This window comes from Cupressus sempervirens, chromosome 4, assembly GCF_028749045.1.
Source record: "Cupressus sempervirens isolate cs-2001-9-10 chromosome 4, ASM2874904v1, whole genome shotgun sequence".
Taxonomy (NCBI): Eukaryota; Viridiplantae; Streptophyta; class Pinopsida; order Cupressales; family Cupressaceae; genus Cupressus; species Cupressus sempervirens.
This window is the reverse complement of record NC_143121.1, coordinates 87,758,698-87,785,536: the sequence shown is the minus strand read 5'-3', so window position 1 is coordinate 87,785,536 and position 26,839 is coordinate 87,758,698. Positions and strand designations below refer to the sequence as shown.

The 26,839-nt window shown below is 34.5% G+C and overlaps 1 protein-coding gene across 6 annotated transcripts; it reads right to left on the bottom strand.

Moving 5' to 3' along the window:
- Positions 1-3,527: 3,527 nt before the first annotated feature.
- LOC149560047 (uncharacterized) lies at positions 3,528-24,698 on the bottom strand. Of its 6 annotated transcripts, XM_089824432.1 has the most exons (9): positions 24,394-24,698; positions 13,133-13,308; positions 12,120-12,394; positions 11,537-11,884; positions 6,024-6,077; positions 5,448-5,735; positions 5,203-5,269; positions 4,948-5,075; positions 3,528-4,833 (listed from the first exon to the last, which is right to left on the bottom strand). In XM_089824432.1, the coding sequence occupies exons 2-9, from the start codon at positions 13,287-13,289 to the stop codon at positions 3,856-3,858; spliced, it is 2,295 nt and encodes a 764-aa protein (XP_089680558.1). In that variant the 5' UTR covers positions 13,290-13,308; positions 24,394-24,698; the 3' UTR covers positions 3,528-3,855. The 6 variants fall into 6 exon arrangements, with proteins under 6 accessions (XP_089680558.1, XP_089680554.1, XP_089680556.1 ...); XM_089824428.1 differs by having other exon boundaries at positions 5,448-6,077; XM_089824430.1 differs by having other exon boundaries at positions 3,528-5,075.
- Between the last annotated feature and the right edge of the window lie 2,141 nt (positions 24,699-26,839).

Genomic DNA, 26,839 nt, shown 5'->3' with positions numbered 1-26,839 from the left:
TGAAAGTGACAATACTTTAATATTACTTGAAAGAAAGTAATCTGTATAAAAATATCCTTATTCATCAATACTAAAGAAATAATATACAATCTATAATTATTATAGGAAGACAAAAGAACACAATAAAATAATAAATAGTAAAATCATGGAAAAAAAACTCAAAACCTACATAGACATGTTAATGAAATTAAAAGATCACAACATGCAAGTTGCAATGCAAGTCTTTACATCAATATTTTACCAATAATTAAACTTGAATTAATTTTAGTGGCATTTCAACGATACGTGTGCACCTATAAATTCCCATACTCAAACTACTTCCTCGAACACCAATTTATATAATATTCAAATATACAAACTATCAAATTAAACTCAAAGCCACGACTTTAAAACGAGACTCGCATGTAGCACCAATATTGGGTAGAAGCTATTCAACAACCCTGTAGAATACAATCCACTATTTAATAGAAAATTATTTACTTCTTTCATATGTCACCATGAACACCCCAAATATAGCACTTTTTTTTAGCTTCGCAATCTCCTCAAATCATGTAAATGGTATACATCATGTTAATATTCTCAATAAATTCCTCTACTGTTGACTCTTACACGTCATAAAAATTTATCATAGGCTATCACAATGTCCTTAAGTAAAAATCTCATGTTGCAAGAAATGGGCAATTTAGTACACCTTGGCATATTCCACAAGTTAGTACACCTTGGCATATTCCAAAAGTACTAATAATATGTGGAATGCATGATGCGAACTGAAAATGGCGTGCCTATTTTGGTGGAACACAATATCAAATTAAATTAAATATGGTGTTGTTTGCATATATTTATTTTTCTTTTTGAATTATGTGAAAATAATCATATTATTTTCACAAAGATTGTTTTTACTACTTTCACAAAGATTGTTTTTGCTACTGGTGACTTTCTGGCAATCAACATTTACTAATTTCAAAAGACCCTCTTCATTTTAGATGTGAAATATTTAATATTTTATCATAATTTGATAGTATGTTATTTTGGAAAATTCTCACATTTCTTTCTAAATTGGAGGCACGAGATAGTTGTTTCATGAGTTCAATTCATAGACACCTTGAGTGTTTCCCTATTGCTGTCATAGAGAAGAGAGGAGAGTTTTGTGACTTAGATGTCTAAGTGTTAAAAATAGACACTTATCCTCTTTCTGTGTAAGTGTTTTGCTATAAGTGTTTCTCCACTTATATCCTATGTCCATGTCATTTATTAGTTTTATTTTTGTTGATTCTATGCAATCAAATTATATTCCATATTTTTATACAATTCAAAAATGTCATTGCAACATATTCACATTGTTTCCCAACATATAATCTAAAACTTTCATAGTATATTTTGTTTTTAACCTAAAATAGAACTTGTTTCAATCACATTCACTTTTGAACAACACCTAGAAGATTTTGAATCCAACCAACTTGTGAACTTTTAGATGTTATTTCATATTCTGATAAAACCTCTGGAGGACCAATTCAACATTAAAACATTAAGCAAAATCAGTGAACATGCAACTCAGCCTTAGATGATGTGAACTTCTAAAATAGTATCATAAATGTTCTATGGTAAGACTGCTCAGTCAGCCTTTGATAAGTAATAAAAAATTGGGGTCTTGACCTTACAACAACATAATGTACGAATTTATCTTAAATTTTGAGCTTTCAAAAGAGTACAAATCCACCCTAATTACACACCATGTATCTAAACCAAAATGGTAAATAAGACGTCTACAAATGTGAACCAATCCCTTGGAATGAATTATGTTTACAGTTAAATAAGATTGTGACCTCAATTCAAACAACCAAACTATGCTACTCGTAGATTTTGTATTTCACAATGCATGGCTTACTATATAAAGAAGTAGATATTCCAATTTTATATCAAGTCCTTCCTAATGATCAACATGCACAGAAGAATTGCAATATTTACATGAGCTACTACAATAGGCACCAAAGCCGGGAAAAACTTTATTGCCACAAGAACTTCATAGCAAACTCACAATCTATAATTCTTGTATTCTGTGTTTATACGGTTTAAAAATGTACCGTAAATGTGATCAATTTCAGGCTTCCAAAATTATTGTATCCAACGCAGTATTATAAATAATTTGGAGTTAGTTTTTCCATTTCACACATACAGCAGGCAAAACACCCTACAGTTTATTTGTTTACTCCAATTCAGCCAGGCGGGCACTAGTAGTATCAATTGACAAAGAAGTCAGTCTTGTCTTGGCAGTCTGATTAGCAAATGTCGATCAAATGAATTCAGCACTACTTGTTTTACTCTCCTTTGCTAAATTTCTAATACAGAATGTATACAACTGTCTTCATAATCCAATCTTCATAATCTGAAGCCAAAGAAAGCATTTTGAGGAAATTCTTAAAACAGGAATATGAGATAGTGCTGTTCTCTACTTCTCCAATTGCCACCATATTTTATATTCCAAGGCCCATGGAGTTTTTTGAGCCAGTGCTAGGTATTTCTATTGGTGTGCAAAGCACTCCCTGTCATATTTGCTCAACTACTGTTTTTCATTGCCGGAACTAAACTACTGTAATATTGCTTACTTCCCTCGACTCATGGAATGTTAGAGCTTACTGTCCATTTCTAACGTCATCATTCAGGTAACATCAATGTTTATCATTAGCTAACTTTGGCAGATCTAGTAGTCTGGATTCTGAATCAGGAATAAAGAATCATTTTAACTCTTTCGAGCTATGTGATGATATCTTGTGTGTCTAGTCTCTGTACTACCCCTTTTCCGTTCCAAACTGACAGAAGATTCCCATCATTTTATTGTTATTACAAACTGCCACCAACTTTGGTACACTGAAACCAATGCCAATTGAGGTCCTAATTGCTTCTCAAGTCTAATGATCCCAGGAAGATGGGGCATCCTGTATACGTAGACATGCTGCTTGCAATTTAGCATTCATTTGCAATAAAACTATCGAGTTCGAGATGAACAAAAAAAATAATGTGAAGCATTGGCATAGATCACAAACCAGCAGCTGTGTCTGGAAAATAAAAGCAACATTCTAACTAAAAAACACAACAATATTTTCTGATTCAAAATGGTTCAATTCATGGAACAAAATATGGTGATCGATTCATGAGGATCGTGTAATTTGCTGCTTGCCACGATAGCAAAGAACAAGAATTTGAATTCCTGACTAACAAATGTCTGCAAACACTCAAGGAATGTAAAGAAGCAAAAATAAGACTAAAATTACCGTAACAACAGCAGTTAAAAGAAACATTGATGGCTGGTACTATTTTTCTGTTAACAAAAAATCAGAAAAGGACATTTCCCTTCCATGATGGCGCATTGTCACCAGTTTATGTTTGAACTCCCAGTTGTGTAACAGTCACAAAATAGTATATATAGAAAACATTATGTGTAATGAAGGCAAAAACAAAGAAGAGACACATGATTAAAGATATGGAACTCATCACACAAAACCTATTTACCTCTCATGGAACAAATGGTGTTCTTATCATATGGCCTTCAGTTCTATTGATAACAGAAGCAAACTTCCCAAGTATAGGTTGTTCAAAAAAGTACAGTCTTTTGCAAAATATAACTCTGATCCATAAGGAAGTCAAGACCAGACACAGACTTATTTACAAGGTATCCTCAAATTGTACTAACAATGAGGAAATCTATTCTAATAACAATAACAGTATTTGCCATAAGCCTAAATAATATGGCAACAAATATTTATAAAAGAACAGTTCATTATCATATTAACCCTACTAGCAAGGTATAAGAAAGTAAATCATTACCCAAATTAAATTACATGTTGCACAGGGCAGTGGCTACTGGAAGATGATCACTGATATGCGTCTTGCAAAACGCCAGACACCCTGTAACAGAGAGGAAAACTTCAACAAAAATGCAGCTCCCAGAAGGCATGCCATTACAATCATCTTATTAGAGCCTGTTGGTCCAGTTCTGTTTAGAAAATAAGATAGATGATTAAGAGTGCTGGATGTTTGCTCCAAATTTTCAAGAGCACCACTAATGTGCTGATCTACACAACAATCACAAGGCTCCAGTGCAGCATCCATTGCCTTCATTTTACCATCTGGGATTATTGGATTTGATCTAGGTTTCACTCTGTGTATCAATTGTGATGATGTGATTTTTGATTCAGCCAGCTCTGCTCTTTCTTTCATGCAGGTGCAAGTCAGCATGGTACCTTTGCTGTGAGCACTAACAGCAGCAGCCTTCTTCGGACCAGAAGTACTGGCAACTTTTGAAGGTAGAATAGCTTTTACAAGTTTTAACTTAGCTAGATACCCCATCACAGAAGAGGCATAAGAAGGAATACGCTGCCACAATTTTGAAATTCCTGTTGAGGGTTTCGGTTCTCCAACGGAATCCACTTCTGATGAGTTTTGGATTGATTCTGTCTTTTCTGGATAAGGCTCTCCAGATGAAGTTCTTGGGCAGGCTAGTACCTCAGATCCAGTTATTGAATCACTTGAATAATGGTACATGCCTTGCAGCTCTGGATCACTTTTTGATGATTCAAAGTTATATTTTGGGATTCCAGTGTTAGCAGTTGTAGTTGAATTCTTATTGACCTCTGATAAATGTTGTTCCACCTGAATTTGACCAACTATGTCAGGATTGGAAATTCCAGATTCATTAACTGAAATCATCTTCTGGTGCTGTAACTGGTGCTTATCTACACCATTGCTCACAAGTTTTGAAGTTGTGAGTAAGGAATTTGCAGACATCTCGACTATCTCTGAGATCTTAGGATTCAGAGATAGACCATATGTGCAAGCCTGTGAGGGCATAGGGTACACAACATGATTAATTATAAATTTATTCTGAATATCAACAGTATCTTGCAGTAAATCAGGAGAGGGACTGTTGATTCTATGAACATTTGACTGTACCAAATCTGCTTTAATATTTTCAGGCTGGGTGGCATCTCCTGGCAATGACCTGTCTCTACCTCCAACAGAACTAGCTTTGCAGAGCTTCATATCAAGCCCACCACCTTCACAATGGTCATGCAGAGGACCTGCAATATAAGAATAAAATCAGTTAGTAAACAGAATAAATTCTTAATCTATCATAAAAATTGCAGGGCACCGGTAAGTGAGGTGACTATGCAAAGGAATAGTTGAGGCTCCCAGACAAGAAATTACCATCTCTGATGCTGCCCATTTCTCTTGACACAGTTGCTGGTGCGCGTTTATGGTGTGGTGTTCCAGGCTGAACCACGTGCATCACAGAATGTCAGTTAACAAGACATAACGCATAAAGAAAACCAGCTCGTATGACTAATTTGGATAAGTGAAGGCATTTATGGATGCTGCCAGAACATAATTCAGACAGATGCAAGAGCTACCTAATTTCTACCCTATATTGTTAAGAAAGTAAATGCACATACCTCTGAGTTCTGAGTCTTGCTGTTTAAGGTATCAAGAAGCACTTTTTTCTCTTTTGGATCATACACTGAATCACTTATATCCAGATTGCCCAATCCTGTCTGAGGGCGGCTTATGTACATATCTTCTTGGTATTGTTCAGCATAATCTTCTCGGTAAATCTGCAGACGGATCCTTTTCTTAGCAGTAAACTGACTCAGCAAATCCTCTGGAACTGTTTCCTGCCAACATTTCTCTTTTCGGGGACGCAATTGGACTTCAGCAGCCATGAGATCAGCATGGCAATCAACCTGCACTGGAGAAGAATTATTATCCTGTAGCTCCTCTGGAGAAATTAAGAAATCATCAAGTTCAACGTACTCTCCTCCCTCCAAAACTTGATTAAAATCGGTAAAGTCGAGATCAAAGAAATAATCCAGTTGGTGAGAATTATCTGCCTGGGATGCTTGAGCAGCATTTGCTAATTCTTCTATAAATTTTGATTCTTCATAAGGTCCATTTACAGTATTAAATAACTGATATTTATCCACAAGACCAGACTCCACAAAATTTGAGCTGACTAAACTCTGCCTGTCTACCTGAGGATATGCAGCAATTTGTTGCAAATCTGAACCTTCCCAGTTCAAATTAACCTGAAATAAAATCCAAGATAATGAAATTGACAATCTTTTTCCCTTCCAGTCAATTGAGGATTTGTATACCAGAATATTTCATCAGAATTTAAAACATATCCAACATTGTCAAACAAATAAACTTCATTTGTTAGAAAAGTTAAATTATTACAGGAATAATTCATTTTAAAATATCTTTTCATTCCATGGGAAGAGTCCCTTAAAGTCCAGATGACGTCACAAACATCCCAGAGACTTTGGACTTGTAGGTGACCTGTCTTTTTCATTTAATGCATTAAAAATTTAAATGGTAATCTATTACACAATATAACACTAAAAATCCCTAAAAAGATAAATGGGGAGAACTGTCATTGCAAACTTAGCACATTGTATTTTACCTTCCAAAATGTCAGCATCTTTTAGTGCGTTTAAAATGAAACTATTCAAATAAACATCATCAAATTTTGGGAAAGATTTTGCCATAACCGATAGTGTATAGCCATCTTGGAAACTTAAAGAAACATAAAATATCCTCTTAAGAAATCAGAGACTACTGTTGTGTTCTAAAGTTGTAAACACACACACCCCACTGCAAATGTGGACCCCCTCTTTTTCACTTTCTAGATTAGTGTTTAGCATGGTTGTCCTGTGCTTAGCAACATTTTCTTAGTCTCCTAGCTCTTAGGGAATGGGTGAGTCAAGTCAAGAATTCCTAGGTTGAAATTTGGAAGGGAGAAGCCTCTACATCAAGGTTCCCCTTTAATCCTTTCTTAAGTAGAGATGACAATTATATAAGAAATCCATGTTTGAAATATGAAATTCGGGATTATAAATGTAGATGTCCTTGTCCAAATTGCAAAGATCCAAGAAAAGGCCTAAGTATGAGAAATGGAGCGATATCATGCAAATTGTTTAATAAGTACAGAGTTGAAGACTTCGTGTCAAAAATAAGAATTGAGGGCGAAATTATAAACATTTCAATAGAATAAAAGTTGTCAAAATGTTGCAAAATGTTGCAAAATGTCATCAAAGTTGCAAAATGATGTCAAAATGTTGTCAGGTGGGAATCGAGGTGTCAAATTGTAATTTGTGAAATGAAAACTCAATAATTGGAAAAAGGCTAAATGATGAGAAATTAAATATTCCAATTTTGAAAAGGAAAACAAAGTCTCTACAAAAACCTTATACTTCAAAAACAAAAAAATTCAAGAGAATTCCAAGCATTGATGAAAAATTCTTAGAATTCCTGCTCAAATTTTAGTTTTTTCCTTAGAATTCCACTTGCATTTCCAGCCAAAAGTTGATTTTTCACCATCAATTCCAGCTTAAAAGTAGTTGTCAGGTGGGAATCGAGGTGTCAAATTGAAATTTGTGAAATGAAAACTCAATAATTGGAAAAAGGCTAAATGATGAGAAATTAAATGTTCCAATTTTGAAATGAAAAACAAAGTCTCTACAAAAACCTTATACTTCAAAAACAAAAAATTCAAGAGAATTCGAAGCATTGATGAAAAATTCTTAGAATTCCTGCTCAAATTTTAGTTTTTTCCTAAAGAAATTCCACTTGCATTTCCAGCCAAAAGTTGATTTTTCACCATCAATTCCAGGTTAAAAGTAGATTTTCAATCATCATTTTCCGTTAAAACATTAAATCCCACCAGCATTTCCACCCAAAACAAGAAATCCCACCAGTATTTCCAGCTAAAATGCTACATAACGCCACCATTTTCAACTAAACATGGAAATCCCGCTTCTTAGAAAATGCAATTTTAAGATGCAAGAAGGGTTTGCTCACAAGCTTGATGCATTTCCAGATACTAGAAACGTTTGTGAAAGAAATCTTGTGAAATTGCTATTGAAGTTATGTGTTGACCAATGATTATCATCAAAATCCTTTCAAGAATTTCAAAAAGAATTTACAGAGAAGCTTTAAGCTTCTAATTTCCTTATCCCAATTTGCTTGCATTTTGCTCAAGGGTTTTGGAATGCAATCACTCATTATACAAGTATCCTCTTGTCTTTTGCAGAAATGATTACATGGAATGATAGTGAAAGAGATCTCAGCAACATGAAGGAGGATAAGATCAATGAAGGGCAACATTAAGGCATTTGAGATGATGGAAAAGAAAGGCAAAATGGTGTGAAGTCAATAACTATGCCAAAGATCATAATCATGAAGAATGAAGAGGACTAGCTTAAGGTATTCAAATCATGCATGCAGGGGAAGAAAATCAAGAGAGAGGAAGGAAATTGCTTCCCAAGTGAGAGATGCTAAATAAATCCTTGTTCATTTCAAAATCCAAGAATCAACATAAGTAGACATCAACTACTACATGGACTCAAAAAACCCAAAAGAAAGAATTTGGAACCTGAATTCATGGAGGTGGTTTCAACGTTACGAGCTTCAAGACAGGGACAGCTTCAAACAACGAAGAAAGAAGAATCCAAAAACAACAAAGAACATTTGTGGAGATGTAGCAATTTGGGAATATGAACCATTACAATCAGTCAAAAAGCTTTAAAACGTCCACTATCAAGCAATATTGCTGAAAATGTAAAGACTTCTTTCTGATGAAGTACGAAATAAGACAAGATATACATGCTAAGGTGGTGCCTACTCAAACTCCAACTAATCAACATGTCCAAGTACATCGAATCCGACTCATCAACAACTAGACATGTTGTAGGTATCTAATGCAATACTAAAATCAACTTTCTCACTGATTCCTCCAGAAGTTGGATGGCGTTAAGTGCACGTAGGTGGTAGTTGCAACTATCCCCATTAGGGTTTCCATTGAATTATCTTGGTTGTTGATTTAGAATCAATCTGAGTACTTCATTTGCAATTGAGGGGTCTATAGAAGGCTTGGCCTACTCATTTATTAGTCATTAGAAGATTAATCATTAGCAAGTAGCAATAGGAGGAGGGGATCAAAGATTATGGCCATGAATATGTTGAAACTAATGTACAACTTTCATTGAAGATAAGTTGGGTCTTTGTGTGTTGTTTCAACATTTTGCATGGTTTCTACTTCTGAAGTTTTAATTGGATTCATTGGTTTCAATTGCAAATTGTGGAGATGTGTAATGAATTATTTGGTTCATACCATTTGTAGTTTGTTGATTGCAAATTCCAGTGTATGCTTAATTCGAACCCACATAAGCACTAGTTTGATTGTGAATGTTCTTTTGGATTGCACTAATATTGGGTATTTGGATGAATGTTTAAATACAAAAAAAAATTGTTACCTTTGAAAATTGCATCAGTTTTGTGTAGTTGTTTCCTCATGACAAAGCAAAGCCTAAGGAATCCATGTATCTAAGCATCATCCATTAATCATTGTCCTTGGGTGTTAAAAGCATTTCAGATTTCTCTAAACCCTTGTCTCATTTTATCTTTTATTAAAGGTTTGAGTCAAGTTTGATTTTCGAGGTCCAATCACTTCGAGGGAAAAAGCTGATTAAACACAAAAACAATTGCATAAGTCCCTTTGTGTCTTACCAGCAATAACACAGAGTCGATTGCAGTGTAAACTTTGGGGTTTCCTTACTTGATCACACAGTTTTACATTATTTAGCATTTGAGGTTTCCTTGTTCAAGAGAGGATTAGTATTTTATAGTGTTGGGGGAGTGTCACAAAACACACATCATCAACTACAAACCTTGGGCCGTGCAGACTTATATGTATCCTACAAACTGTGCATTGAAAAAGTCACAGGGAGTTTTTACCAAACCCTTAGTGCAATCGATTACTGATGAATCCTACACTTCATAGCAAATGTTCAGTAGCATCCAGATATTTGGGGAACTGCTGGATTGTTTTACTTTCACCCACATCAACATGATTTAAATTTATATATCAGTATAAGTTTATGTACTTTTACATCTAAAAGCTACTATCTTGAGAACTTTTAGGCAATGCAACAGAATTTTGGAAAATACTTTTTAATTATAGGACACGATTTCAACATAGTTTTGTATCCACAGGAGAATCAAGGTGTAAAACTTTTCTCAAAGCACACATCAGAACAAAATTCAGACTTTTTAAAGTCAGTAACTAAAGGTTGAGTTCGTAAAACAAGCAGACCTGTTATAACATATCTCATCAATACGGAACAAGCCAAATGCAGTTTAAGCAGGTGCAGTGGAAGACCTTGGATAATCATACACAGCAGAATAAAATAAAATAAAAATATGCTCGTCTTATTTGTTTAATTCAGACTCATGATTTAATTGGTTGTACAGTTGTATTTAAAGATGGGCCAAAAAAAATATTGCACTTACCACAATGGTAAATATTAGAGACCAAGCAAAGGGCTCATGTAATTACAATTCTCTTCCATCTGTACCTCACTTGGTACACTGTCCCAAAAACTTCATACTGAATATGGCAGATGCAATTAATACCATTATTTATTACAATGGAGTTCAAAGCTTTTAGTTGGACTTAAAATGCTTGTATGTCTTTCCCAGCGATTCTAACTCATAAAGAAATTATAAGTGGACTTCAAATTTCCAGATTTATTGTCAAGCAATGAAAAATTGCTTGAGCATTAGTTCACTCTTAGCATTCAACCAATTCTAAAATGCAATTGCATCACACAAATTGAGGAAACAGAAATAAGGCAGTTCTTCAAATAAACTATCATGCAATTCTTTCATTCAGAAAAGAGTGACTCGTAACTGTAAGTTAGAAAGATGGGCAGATGCAAGAATGGGTTGTGATTTATTGGAATGGTAACAGGCATAGATGGGAAGCACAGTATGACAGACTCAACAAAAAGTCAAACTGACAGTTGGACAGTGGCACATGAGCCTCCAGTTTGCACCCAAATGGTGGATAAGAAAACCTTGAGCATAATCCCAGAGGCCAAAAAATTCGCCAAAATCAGTGCTTTTTGAATATTTAATTGATTATTACAATTGACGACAGGCTTGGAATATGAACTTGTACACACAATCAGCTGTCAAATTGGTTGCTCAAATGAGAATTTGTAAGCCGTGGCACAGATTGTTTTTCCGACAAGTTACTTTCTAGGAAGTTAGCCCTAATGTAATCCACTTGAAACATAACGGTATGTCTTTAACAGAAAGTTCAAATATAGTTCTTTTAATAAATTGTTCATACAAGGAAATTATAATCAATACCAGGACAGTCTTGGAATAATTTCTCCCACCATCTTTTGAAATTGTTTGGAAAGTTCTCTTGCATTAATAATCTCATTTGTTCACGACGTTGTCGAGGAGAGGAAAAGGAATGAAAAACGGTAACTTTTCACAGACATAATTAAAGTAAGGATATATGTTGCAAGGAAGAAGGTAATGTAAGCACAGAAGCTATAGCAATAAGCATTAAAGGCCTAGAGCTAAAATGCAAATGCAAATATAAGGATTATGGTCTTTTGGCAATGCTAAATAAAGCAAAATAAAGGCAATAATTCACAATAGAATGTCTTGATGAAAAGCACTGGTAACATACCCTGGTATCGTCTATGACTTCATCAGTGGAATTCTGGTCAGGGACATCCAGGACCATATCCAGCCACTCATTAATATCTGTGTCGTCTTCAAGAGTATCAATGCCCACAGAAGGGTAGGATTCTGGGAGCAATTGTAGATTTCCTTTAGCATCATTTTCCTGCAAAACATTTTGTGACCTTTCTGTAGGCTGATCTTCAACAGGGGAAGGCGCTGCCAGTGTGCCAGGGGAGGAATCATTCTTTGTGGACAATGAATCATCATTATTCTCAATTGTTGCAAGATTTTTGTCATCATCCTTTGTCCCTAACCCATTCTTCTTGAAAACACGGCATAACACAAAGGCATCCTGCAAAAATTCAGCAATTGCCATAAATGCTTGCAATTGGGTTTGTCTCCCTGTGACCATTACAGTAATGTAAATAGACAATAATTATATAATACCACAGCAGACAACCATACAGGCAATTGTAAATACTCACTTACAATAGAGGCTCTGATATAAGTGAAAACATATTTAGCAACCTTAATGGGAAAATATTCTAAGGATTGATACAAAACAAATGGAAACAAAAATGTAGTACCTGCAAACCTGCCCCTCGGCACTCCCTTTCATCCAAACGATATTCATGCATAACCCAATCTGTCCGTTCTCCAGAAGGAGCACGACCTCGATAGAAGACTAGAGTCTTTTTTGTCCCAATCATTCGTTGTTGTGAAGTAACTTTACGGTCCTTCCCTGTGGCTTTCCAATAGCCAGCTTCAGTTGCTCTATTAGTACGCGAGCCATTTGGATACTTCCTGTCACGTGGACTAAAAAAATGCCACTGCAGATCTTTGCTTGGCATGTATGACTTTTCTGAAAGAAATCAGCCACCCAACAAAAATACTTTTAGCTACTGCCTCTAAAGAATGGCTATCCGGAAATGAACAAAATACAACTCAACTCCACCAAATCAATTCCTTATATTAAATTTCGGGGCAAATTGCAAGGCTTGTAATACTAGGCTAAAGAAATGCCCATGTGCATCATTGCTTAGCAAGTAAGCTTTGTCTTAAAATACAAGAAATTCGAAACAATTAACAAACCAAAATGTTTGATATTGGCTCGAAACAATAGCTACCAAAATTATGAATCAATGAAACTCTGTCAAACTAACTACTTATTGCATTGTAAGAGAAAAAGGCGAGTTGTATCATCTGAACAGTCTCTAGCTGCAAAGAGAATGCAATTATACTTTGAAATACACAAAGATATGCATAAAGATATACATAAAAATATAATATTCAAATATAGAGAAACACATACAAAACACACACACACACATAAAAATGCAAGCAATAAAGAGAAGGGGGAAGAGGTGTGGGGGAGTCGGGATGTAGAATTATATACAAACAGCTTAAAGTGGAATACCACTGCAGTGCTTAAACATTAAAACAGAATTCCAAAAGTTCTTGCCATTACAGAAAAAAGTAAAGAGCAATCAGAAACCTTGAAATAACTTCAGCATTAACAAATTGAACCTCGAAAATTTAACATAACATTTACAAATTGAACATTACAAAATTTAATTGATGTAAAAAACATACAACCCACCTGGTAGATCCCAAGGTTCACATTTGTAAAGGTCCACCTCAGGAATAACCTCCAGTTCAATCTTATAACCATGCACTTTCCTCTTCAAGTAATAAGCAACGAGTTCTTCATCTGTTGGATGGAACCCAAAGCCAGGAGGTAATGAAATTGGTGCCATCAATTTGAATAAAACCCACCTGTATAAAAATGACAGTAGGTAAGCCATTCATAAAATCCAATAAAGAAAAATTAAAATCAAATCACTTGGAAAATTTTGTTCAAATTTTCATCATCATTTGACAGCCAAGAGAAAACTTGTTCTGCAAACTACAAAGAGCTGAATTCCTTGTCAATATCCATAAACTAGAGCAATTTCAAGCTCAACATCCACATAACAAAATGAAGCTAGCTAATGCTCCTTTGCACCTTACCAAATCTAAACTTTTCTTCATTTTTAGCAAGGTTACCAAAAATTCCAATTCAGACATCATTATATAATAAATGACAGTTGTGGTTCCCATAACTACAAAAAATTACTAATTTACAAAGTTCCTAGTCAATCTCTGACCTGGTTTTTAATAAATGGCATTGTAGTTTCCATCTAAGTCACAAGATTTGCTGAATTTCATCCATGAAATTTGAACTCAAGCGAAATTCTAACCTTTCCAAACTTCTTCCGGATTTTATGATATTTAATATAATACTGTTATTTATAACAAGATTATTTTATTTTAAAATAATATTAAATTATTTAGTTTAATTTTTTAGCAATGTCAAACTTATTTGACAATATTGTATTTAAAAATAGGTAAATATATGTGTTCAATTTCATGTCAAAAAAAATTTCCCGAATTTTTACCCTTGCCAAAATTCATCCAAATTTTATGATAGACAAACCTGAATTCAAATTCAAACCTTGCGACTTGGTTTCCATAACTACAAAAATTAATAATTTAAAAAGTTCCAACTCAATCCCTGACCTGTAAATAAAAATAGGAAGCTCGCCTAAAACTAGCAGACTCAAAGATTTCAAAAAACCATTTTAAAGACGGAAATAATTTTAAGACTATCATTTAGATTCCCCAAATCAAAATATGCAGATGGTCCAGTTTCTTTTAAAGCTTGATATCGACTATCTCAATCTAAATATCATAGGCATATGTCAAAGATGATCCTACTGAATGTGAGGTTGATGGACCATAAAATGTGTGCTTTCAAATGCAAAATCTTATTCACAATTGGATTTTATTTTGAAAAAATTATAGTTATATTTTAGAACTCTACAAGAAGTCATTCTCTTTACCTAAATCAGCACTCTACAAGAGTAATATTATGTTGACTAAATGAAATTTTCAAGCGTGCAAGAATCAATAACACAATTCCAGCATAAGACAAAAACATTGAGCACTTAAATATAAATGAGCAACAAAAACTCTAAAAGAAGTCATTCTCTTTACCTAATTCAGCACTCTAGAAGAGTAATGTTATGTTGACTAACTGAAATTTTCAAGCATGCAAGAATCAATAAGACAATTCCAGCATAAGACAAAAACATTGAGCCCTTAAATATAAATGAGCAATAAAAACCAGGCAAGTTATTTTCATAAGTCGGAGCTATCAATAACTTTTACATCACTCTGACTTTAATTGGAAATTAGCATTGGTTGACAAAATTCTGAAATCAAACAAATTCAGAGATTTTTGAACTTCATCAAGGCTAACTTTGCAAAGTTCAAAAATCTCTGCAAGAGACCACAGATCAAGAAACCACTTCAGTACATGTGCTATAAACTAAAAAGACAGGCTCCATCCAAAATCTTAAGTATGAAAGAGATTTTAAACAACAATCATTCACAGATATACAAATCAATATCATAAACCTAAAAATTTGAAATAAGAAGAGTATTCTTTGCTAAAGCCTTATTCTTAAAGGAACAAAAATTATTGCCTCTGATTCAGATGGTTTCTAGTTCAAAATCTTCCCCAAAACAGAAAAAGAAAAACTATTCATCATGAAATGACATTGCAAATTACCACTATAACAGAAGCTTCTCAAATCACTGCATATAATGAAAAAATTACTAAAATCTATATTTCTTTTCTTCAGGTCCACTTTCAGTATCTTGTGAGTTGATAACAATTCACTTAATGCTACTTTATTTTTATGCTTCTTTACCCATAAAACCACCATAACATTTCACTGAATAAGAAATCAAATCACTGTAAATGCTGAACATTTTTTCACAACAGCCCCATTCAATTAAAAGTTTTGCCTCAAAATCCTTATGATTTAAACAAGATGGAACTCATATGTTAAGTAATCTTGATAATCTTCCATCACTGCCCATTAAATTAGGATCATTGGATAAGATTTTTTATCAATAAATAAACAGGTGAAATTTCATTAAAAATGGCCAAATACATGAATTTCTATTTGGAAATTTACAATATTAACCTATTGTGCAGATATATATTATTAATATATGTATGCATGAAACTATATGATGAAATACATACAAACATAAATATACTGACAGGAGCCCCGATTTATGGGTTGTCTTGGGTTGATCCTTTTGTTAATCTGAGAGCAAATGCCCAATCGACTACTTCCAATGAGGATTGGGTAAATGTCATTTTTTATGGGGCTGCCAGTAACACCAATTCATTTGGTGCTACATATGCTCAAAGTCCACAATGGTAAGATTTTGGCAGTAATTGGATAAAAAACAACAAAGTAGAGAAATGGCCAAATCAATAGCTAAAAAGAATTCTCCCTAGAATTTGGCTCAAATTGACCGAATTGGAAGACTTTAAAATCTCCCGTACCTATCAAGAGGGCAATCTTGAGGTGGACAAGCTATTAAACATGCAGTGGATTTAAATATTAATTTGATGGCATACATTTGGCAGACACAAATCCCCAAAATGGAGAGCCGACACTAGTTGAAAGGACATTCAAGGTTTGCACATTTATGTGCAAGGCAAAAGAGAATTAATACACAAGAGAAAATGGGCAGTGGATAGCTTTATCATAAGCCACGAAGCTCCACAAATATCCATCATTCGTGATGTATACAACAATTTGCCTTAGCACCTCGAAGAGACAAATGACATTCTCGAATAAAGATAAGCTTCAACATGCCAAAACCAACAAGGATGGATGCCACTAAAAACTTTCTTGGAGAAGCCTTCCTCGACTCAACCGATCCCTACAAAGCAAACAAGTCATTGCCTAGGTACTCCAAGCCCAGGAAGAGAAGCATGGCGATGTTCCTAATGCAAAAATTGACTAAGGAAAAGAAGAATGTCAACATGCCAAAACCAACAAGGATGGATGCCAATAAAAAAAATATTCTTTGAGAAGCCTTCCTCGACTCAATCCATCCCTACAAAGTAAACAAGTAATTGCTTAGGTGCTCCAAGCTCAAGAAGAGGAGCATGGTGATGTACCTAATGCAAAAATTACTAAAGAAAAAAAGGAGGTCAATATGCAATACTATCTGGAAATGGTGGTCTACAAGTTTGGTCTTTGATCTTCTATAAGGACATGGGCAAAGCTCACCCTCTATTACAACTGCCTGTGAATACCCTTCCTAATTGAGTCGACAAAGGAAAACAAAGAAGCTTGATGTCTATAGGTTTGTCCTAGAAGTCCAGTTCGAGTTCAATTCCAAGTTCAGGTACGAAATATTGGTTCACAAACATAGCAAAATTTTGAAAAGAGATTTGGTTTTGTTAGTAAAAGAACACAATATTTATGAAGCCTAGAAGCATGAGTTAAGACTAGAATGTCACATTGTATCGTAAAAACATTTATACACTATAAACTTGTAATCGTGAATCATGAGCATAACATCATAGCATCAAATTGACATATACTCAAGTTCAACATCAAAAATTCAAAACTTTAAATGTCAAGTAATAAATCATAACATCAAGCTCAAGTATAAATGTTTCAAGTTCAACTAATGGATTAAAAATTCATCAATATTCTTCATCATCATCATCATCATCTTCTTCTTCTTCTATAGTGGCATCAATTGACTCACAAACTAAGCTAAGGCCAAAGGGATCAGCTACACCAATAACATTATTGGTGTCAAAATCTTCAAATTCATCAAGTGCAAGCTGAGGAGTGGAAGTCAACATAAGCCTTTTGAATCCATTCTTCAAGGTTGTAAACATTGTTAAATGGAGCCTAATCAAGACTTGAAGGTTAATTTCTCTCCACTTTAATCAATGCAATTTCCCCCCAGATTATTCAACAAAGGTTTAGGAGCAACACCCCCAAGATCGAGTCAAGGATCATTAACTTTCTATCTACCAACATATTCTACCCTAACAATGGACGTCAAAAAATAATTAAATTTGCAACAACAAAAAAAAAAACCTGGTTGTTGACTTTGACTATCCGCAGGACCAAGTTTGTTGGTGGCTCTATATTTTCCACCCTAGTTCAACTAGGTGTGGTCTAAGTCGAACAACCCCCTATGAGCCAAACCTTATGACCCCCTATGGGCCAAACCTTGTGAGGACCCACAAGTGGATCAGACAAGAACCAAAACTAGTTTGTATATGTGGCTAGTCCGAGGGCGAATTGGGCATCCAAGGGTTTGTCAGTACATCAACTTTCTAAAGGAGTACGTGGGAACAATCTTGGTGGCAAGAAGTATTATGGTAAATTAATGTTGTTTTATTAAACAAAGGAGATGAAAGCTCCTTGTATAGATTTACAAAGACCATGCTTTCAAAAGAAACAATCGTGAACTAAAGACAACAATTGAAACTTCCTAATAAACTAAAGACTAACTAAGATGACCATTAAATAAACATTACAATATTCTAATAAGACCTTTGATACTATTACTCCAGACACCCCAAATGGATACTAAGTGGGAAAACAAGGAAGAAGATGAGAATCAAGAGTAGTTGTTAAGACTAGTAATCCTTTTGAATTTTACTAGCATGCTCTAATCTTGAAAATCTTTTGCTATTTGCATAATAATTTAAGTCGACCTATTATTATCCTCTTCAACAGATTTCAGTTACAACTTCTTGATCTTGACAATCTTTTGGTGCTTTACTATTAATTTATAGTACCCTACTCAAATCTCAACTAATGTCACTTGCATAATCCTTGATCTTAACAAGGTTCTTGTATTTAGATTTTCCTGTTAACATTTAGAGATTTTCCTATTAACATACTCTAATTTCGATGGATGTCATTCGCATGCTTCTTAATTAACATCTTCTAATTTCTACAAATTTCACATGAAGCTCCTTCATTGAGAACAATCTTCCAATATTTGCATACCATAATCCTCTAATTTCAGCAAAATTGGCTTGGATGCTCCCAAATCCTAATTATCATTAACAACCTTATCTGCATTTTTTTCTTCACAATAATATTATCAAATCGCATTCAAACATGAGTAACTATAGAATTTTTGGCACTCATAAGGGACAAAATTTGAGATCTTCTATGGCCACCAACAAACAAATATCAATAACCTTCAATTCAATAGACTTCTCACTCTTATGTTTTAATCTTGTAAACTACTGCTATTTGCATAATAATTTAGGTCATTCCTTGTTATCCTCTTATTTCAACAGATTTCAGTCACAACTTCTTAATCTTGACAATCTTTCGATACTTTCTTATTAATTTACAGTATCCTATTCTAATCTCAACTTATTACACTTGCACAATCCTTGATTTTAACAAGGTTCTTGTACTTATATTTCCCAATTAACATGCTCCAATTTGAATTGATGTCATTTGCATGATTCTTAATCAACATCCTCTAATTTCAACAACTTTCAATTCCACGCTTCTTACTAATATCCTCTAATATCTACAAATTTCAATTGAAGCTCCTTAATCCAAACAATCTTCTAATATTTGCACACTGTAATCATTTAATTTCAGCAGATTTTGCTTGCATGCTCCTCAATCCTGATTATCATTACATCCTTATTTAGATTTTTTTCCTTGGAGCAACTACAGAAATTAATGCACAAAAGAAAATGGGCAATATATATCTTTATAGCCATGGAGCTCCATAGATATCCATCATTCATGAAGTATACGACAATTTTCCTTAGCACCTCAAAGAGACAACTGATATTCCCGACTAAAGAAAATCTTCAACATGCCAAAACCAACAAGGATGGATGCCACTAAAAAAATTCTTGGAGATGGTCGAAATAATGGTCTATAGGTTTTGGGCTTTGTCCTTCTATAAGGACATGGTCAAAGCTCACCCTCTATTACAAATGCCCGTGGATCCCCTTCCTAATTTGATTGACAAAGAAAAACAAAGAAGTTTGATGTCGATAGGTTTGTCCTAGGATTCCAGTTCGAGTTCGGGTATGAAGGATACGTTCATCAGTACAAGAAAATTTTGGAATGGGATTTGGATGGATGGATGGATTGTTAGACGGACAAACTGACCGACCCACCAACAAATAGACACACACATTAAGCCTCGAGGCATAAGTTAAGACTAGAATGTCACATAGTATCAAAAAAAACATTTAAACACCATATACTTGTAATCATAGCATCAAGAATCATGAGCATACCATCATAGCATCATATTGACATATACTCAAGTTCAACATTAAATCGTCAAGTAATAAATCATAACATCAAGTTCAAGTATTAGTGTTTCAAGTTCAACTAATGGATTAAAAATTTATTAATATTCTTCATCATCATCATCATCATCATCAACATCTTCTTCTACATTGGCATCAATTGACTCACAAATAGAACTAAGGCCAAAGGGATTGATTGCATCAATAACATTATTGGTGCCAAAATCTACAAATTCATCAAGTGCAAGTCGAGAAAGCAAAAGCCAACATAAGCCTTTAGAATCCACTCTTTAAGGTTGTTAACATGTTATATGGAGCCTAACTAGACTCAAAGGTTAATTTTTCCCCACTTTAATCGACACAATTTCCCCCCAAATTTTTCAACAAAGGTTCGTGGGCAACGCCCTCAAGATGGGGTCAAGGGGCATTAACTTTATATTCAACAACATATTCTGACCCTAATAGTGGTTGTCAAAAAATAATTAAATTTGTTATAAAAAAAAATGGTTGCTCACTTTGACTATCCGCAAGACCAAGATTATTGGTGGTTCCATGTTTTCCACCCTAGACTGGGTGTGGTCTGGTTCACACTACACCCTATGGGCCAGACCCTATGCGGACCCATAGGAAAATCGGACCAAAAACACAGACCAGATTGTACTCATGGGTGAGTCGAAGGCTCTTAGGGGTGAACTAGACATCCTAGGTTTTGTCGGTACATCAACTTTCTAAAAGAGCATGCATGAACAATCTTGGTGGCAAGAAGTGTTATGGTAAATCTGTTGACATATTAGTCAAGTTTATTATTAGTGACACACACTTATTCAGATTTTGTATGGCTACCGAGCTCATTGAACAGTCTACAGTGTTTGCCATGTAATCCAGTAGCTACCGAGCATTTCAGTGGTTACCAAGTATATTCAATTAGTGTGAAGCCCAGTAGTTCAAACTGAGCAGATTCAATCTGGCAATTCAACCCAAGCAGTTCAGTGGTTACCGAGCATTGTTGTTTCTACCAAGTTTGCAATTCATGTAATGCGAAGCTAGTGTAAACCGAGCTTACATGTTTACCGAGTGATTCAATTTATGACAAGATTACACATCTACCGAGTCACCAGTGCAGACCAAGTTCAAGACTACCTTGAAGTGATTAGTATGGACCGAACTTCTACATCTACCGAGTGCATGACGATGTCGAGTAATGACAGTGGGCACCGAGTATCAGAACTTCACCAAGTCAGTCTTTAGAACCCGACTGTCTTCATTTGGGCCGACTTTGTAATATTGGTGTTAACCTGTATGATGGCTGACTTTATAATTTTGCAATTTGGATATATATATATATATATATATATATATATATATATATATATATATATATAATGTATTGTATCACATCCATATGCATGATAATAAGCATGTAAGAATGTGAATGTGAATAGTTGAAGCTAAGCAACAGATAAAGAGTAAATTGTGAAGGCCATATCAAAAGAGGAGCAGCAGAGACATATTTATCACAGAAAGGTGATCAGTACATTTAAGGAATCTCTATCAACAATCCAGTTGTAAGTCAAAGATCTACTGTTTCATCCTAACAGGTGAACCAGTCAAAATCCTTTCACAAGGTAGACTTAACAATCTTTCTTAAATCTCTTAACAGAGTGCATACTTCATTGTGTGTTTGTAAAACCTCTAACAAGATGGACCTAGCAGTCCTAATTGCTCCTAACAGAGCAGATCATCAAAAGTGCTCGTTGTAAGCCTTAACAGGCCAACTTTATGCTGCAGTATTGAAGTTTTGTGGGTTTCATCCCCACCCCAGTTTTATTTTCTATTTGGAAGGTTTCTGGGTCACCAAATCATTGTGTTTAAGTGTTGTGGATGCTTTTATATTTTCAGTTTCACATGCATGCAATTAGATCAGATCTGCCAAAGTAATTGTCAAATAACTTATTGGATTCAAAATTGAAATTGGTGTAGAAATTTTAAAAGTTACTGATTCACCCCTCCCCTCTCAGTAACTTAGCATAGTCTAAATATTTCCAACAAAATCAATGTTGTTGTATTAAACAAAGGAGATGAAAGCTCCTTGTATACATTTACAAAGACATTACTCCTAAAAGAAACAATCGTGAACTAAAGACAACAATAGAAACTTCTTAATAAACTAAAGACTAGCTAAGATGACAACTAAAGAAACAATACAATATTCTAATAAGACATCTGATACTAGCACTCTAGGCCCCCCAAATGGATACTAAGTGGGAGCATGCGAAAGAAGATGAGAATCAAGAGTAGATGCTAAAACCGGTAATCCTTTTGAATTTCACTCGCATGCTCTTATCTTGAAAATCTTATGCTATTTGCAGAGTAATCTAAGTCTACTGATTCACCCCTCCCCTCTCAGTAACTTATAGCATGGTCTTAAATATTTCCAACAAAATCAATGTTGTTGTATTAAACAAAGGAGATGAAAGCTCCTTGTATACATTGACAAAGACATTGCTCCTAAAAGAAACACTCGTGAACTAAAGAAAACAATAGAAACTTCTTAATAAACTAAAGACTAGCTAAGATGACAACTAAAGAAACAATACAATATTCTAATAAGACATCTGATACTAGCACTCTAGGCCCCCCAAATGGATACTAAGTGGGAGCGTGCGAAAGAAGATGAGAATGAAGAGTAGTTGTTAAAACTGGTAATCCTTTTGAATTTCACTCACATGCTCTTATCTTGAAAATCTTCTGCTATTTGCAGTGTAATTTAAGTCATCCTACTATTATCCTCTTATTTCAACAGATTCCAGTCACATCTTCTTGATCTTGACAATTATTTGGTGCATTCTATTAATTTACAATATCCTACTCTACTCTCAACTGATGTCACTTGCATAATCCTTGATCTTAACAAGGTTCTTGTATTTACATTTTCCTATTAACATGTTACGATTCAATGAATGTGATTCATATGCTTCTTAATTAACGCCTTCTAATTTCTACAGATTTTAGGTGAAGCTCCTTCACTCTGGCAATCTTCCAATATTTGCATACTATGATCCTCTAATTTCAGCAGAATTTGCTTGGATGCTCCTAAATCCTGATTATCATAACAGCCTTATCTACATTTCTTTCTTCACAGTAAAATTATCAAATCGCATTCAAACATGAGCAACTACAGAATTTTTGGTGCTCATAAGACACAAGATTTTAGAAGTTAATAAGAAGAGAAAAGACAGAAGTTAATAAGAAGACAAAAGACAGCCACTCAAAAATATTCAGATGTCCCATGGCCACCAACACAGATTTTAATAACCTTCAATTCAAAAGATTTCAATTGCATGTTCTAATTTGAAAATCTTCTGCTATTTGCATTACATAATAGTTTAGGCCATTCTACAATTATAATTATTTCAACAGATTTCGGTCACAACTTCTTAATCTTGACAATCTTCTGGTACTTTCCTATTCATTTACAGTATCCTATTCTAATCTCAACTGATCACACTTGCATAAACCTTGATTTTAAACAAGGTTCTTGTACTTACATTTTCCTATTAACATGTTCCAATTTCAATTGGTGTCATTTGCACGAGTCTTAATCAAAATCCTCTAATTTCAAAGATTTCAATCCCACACTTCTTATTAACATCCTCTAATATCTACAGATTTCAGTTGAAGCTCCTTCATCCTAACAATCTTCCAATATTTCCACACCATAATCCTTTGATTTCGGCAGATTTCACTTGCATGCTTCTCCATCCTGATTATCATTACAGCCTTATTTACATTTTTCTTTCCTTAAAGTAAAATCCTCAAATTTCATTCAAACGGGAGCAACTTCAGAAATTTTGGCATTCATAAGAAACAAAATTTGAGCAATTAATAAGAGAAGACAATAGACAGCCACCAACACGTTCAAACGTTTAGTTAATGACACTCAAAATCAATCAGACCTCCCACGACTACCAACAAACAGATTTTAATATCCACCCGCATGCTCAAATCTTGAAAATCTTCTGCTGTTTGCATAATAATTTAGATTGTCCTACTATTATCCTCTTATTTTAACAGATTTCAGTCACGACCTCTTAATCTTGACAATCTTCTGGTGCTTTCTTATAATTTACAGTATCCCACTGTAATCTCAACTGATGTCACTTGTAAAATCCTTGATCCTAACAACGTTATCGTACTTACATTCAACTTTTAACATGTTCCAATTACAATGGATATCATTCACATGCTTCTTAATTAACATCCTCAAATTTAAACAGATTTCAAAACCACGCTTCTTGTTAATATCCTCTAATTTCTACAGATTTCAGTTGAAGCTCTTAATCCTAAAAATCTTCTACTATTTGCACACTATAATCCTCTAATTTCAGCAGATGTCCCTAGCATGTTCCTCAGTCCTGATCATCATCACAGTCTTATTTACATTTTTTCTCTTTAGAGTAAAATATTCAAATCTCATTCAAACGTAAGCAGCTACAGAATAATTCGGCGTTCACAAGAGACAAAATTTCATCAGTTAATAAGAAAAGACAAAACACACCCACCAACACGTTCAAACAATTAGAAAATCACACTTCAAAACATTCAGATCTTCCGAGGCCAGGAACATATAGAATTTCCCAAACGTCATAATTTCATCAAAAACCCAGAAAAAAACTACAAACCAGTCCGAAGTCTTCCTCTCCCGCTGGCCGGCTCAGAAAACAATTGCAGTCCCCTCAAAAAGCTCCCAAATCTGCCAGAGAAAACGGAAAACCAGCACTCACTCACCAATCCGCCGGGAAATGCGAAAACAAAACACTCAGATTTCCTCAAACCCACGGCGGAGAAGAGAAGATCAACAAATAAAAGGTCCAGACAGAGGCGATCAAAGCTCTGTCATGGCCAATCCCGCCGCAAAAATCCACATGTTTCGCAGCATTTCATTCACTCTGACTTCCAAGCAAACCCTCGCATCTTAACTTGCCAGGCGTTGAAGTGCCCAAGATATTCCGAGAAATAGCCTTTCCCAACACACATTCGTATGCAAATACGCCCTCCATTATACACTTCGTATGTCCGTATATTCTGCCATGTCATCCATGGTATCTCAGCCCTTCCGATGAATTTTTTACACGTAATAAAAAAAATTATTTTACTTTTTCTTTTTGGACGGGGGGAAATGGGAACGGGGAAACATATTTACGTGTTTTCAACGCGCTTTCTGACGCCATGGGACCCGCCTGCAAACCCTACTTTTGCGCGGACGGTAGACTAATCGCGAGCAGTCAATTTGAGAAGAGGTCGCGAGTTCGAATCACGCGGTTGGCCGTGGTTTCACTTACGAGAGGCCTTTCCTTCCCTTTCCTTTCCTTTCCTTTCTGCAGAGGACCGCATGATTGTGACGTGGACGCGCATTCCGCCATTAAACTATATACCATGGAAAGTTCTTTTGTAGTAATTATAATCAGTCTCGGAAAAGTCTGTGTTTTCATGGTCAAAATTTGCAGTGGAAATTGTGTCAGGTTGGACTGGTTCGGATAAGGATTACATTCTTGCACTTCCAACTTTGAAAAAGCACCATTGTGATCATTGTGAATGCTTTTTTTCAATAAGGTACGGAGAATTTTTACTGGATTTTTATGGTCTTGTAACAGATTTTTCTGGGGACGTTTGGGTTTTTCAATAGGAAAGTAGTCAAATTTTTTTTAATTAGGTGCTGTTAGAATTATATTTATTGTTGTAATTTAGGCTATTAACTTTTCTTAATTAGCTAGTTGAAAGATACTTTTAGTTGTATAGATATTTTATATTTGTGTTAGAGGGTAGCAATATTGCTTTCAGAATTTCTTGAAATTTTTCCTCTACGAAAGAAAAGATAAGGTTGGAAAAATAAAAATATGTCAATTATATTAGAAAGAGGGTCACTTCCATTGCGACATCATCCAAATAGTATTAGAGCTTTGGAAAAAGCACCAATATGATCATTTTTAGTGTTTTTGTTGTTCAAGTTATATAGAATTTAACTTACTTTATAGATGGTAATAAGAAGATTATTTTTGGAGAGTTTTGTGTTTTTTAATAATTAAATAATAGATTTTTATATTATGGCCCATTGAATCCTATATGTGGTTGTAATAAAAGCATTTTCAATTAATGGGAGATTAGCTTTTCTTGATTAGGTAGATGAAAGATATTTTTGGTTGCATAAATATTTTAGATTTGCGTTTGAGGTTAGGTGTGTTATGTTGGCTTTCTTAAATTTTTTCAACGACTTTAAGTAAGGTGAGAAAAAGAAATTCATGCAGTGAATCAATTAGCTATTATAGTAGTAAGAGGGTCACATTCATTGTGACATCACCCCATTAGCATAAGAATGATGATATATTGGATTGTGGATGCTTTTTCTAAGAAAAAGAAGAGTTAGGGCTAGACATTGGATTGGTGATGTTTTCTCTAGCAAAAAGAAGAGTCAAGGCTAAATGAACAAGCTATGTTAGTCAAAGGGTCACTTTCAATCTGACTCATTTTTTAGTCATTATGTTTGTATTAATAATCAATCTCAAAATATTTGTGTTTGTGGTGAATTTATAGTGGTAGTGGTGTTAGTTTATGGTTTGGATAAGGATTACATTCTTGCACTTCAACTTTGAAAAAGCAGCAATGTGATCATTGTACTTGTTCTATGCAAGTTGTGAGGAATTTAACATAACTTTTTAGTTTGTGGTAATGGGATATTTTGGAGGTTTTTAATTTTGTACTAGTTAAAAAGTAGATTATTTCTATTGTCATGTGTTGAGTTCTTTGTGAGGTTCTAAATTAAGCTTTTCAATTAATGTGGGATTCACATTTTGGATTATTTAGAGTTATATTGTGATAGTTGTGTTATTTGGGTGTTGGTTGGAAATGAGTTTCTTAATATTTTTCAACCATCAAAGAAGAGTTAATGTTGGAAAAACAAACAAGTGCATCTAATCAACTAACTATTATGTTAGTAAGAGGGTCACTTTCATTGCCACATCACTCCATTAGTGTGACGGTCATGGTTCATTGGATAATGTATGTTTTGTTCCAACTAAGAAAGAGCAAGGCTAGACAAACAAAAGATGTTTTGAAGTTATCAACTTTGAT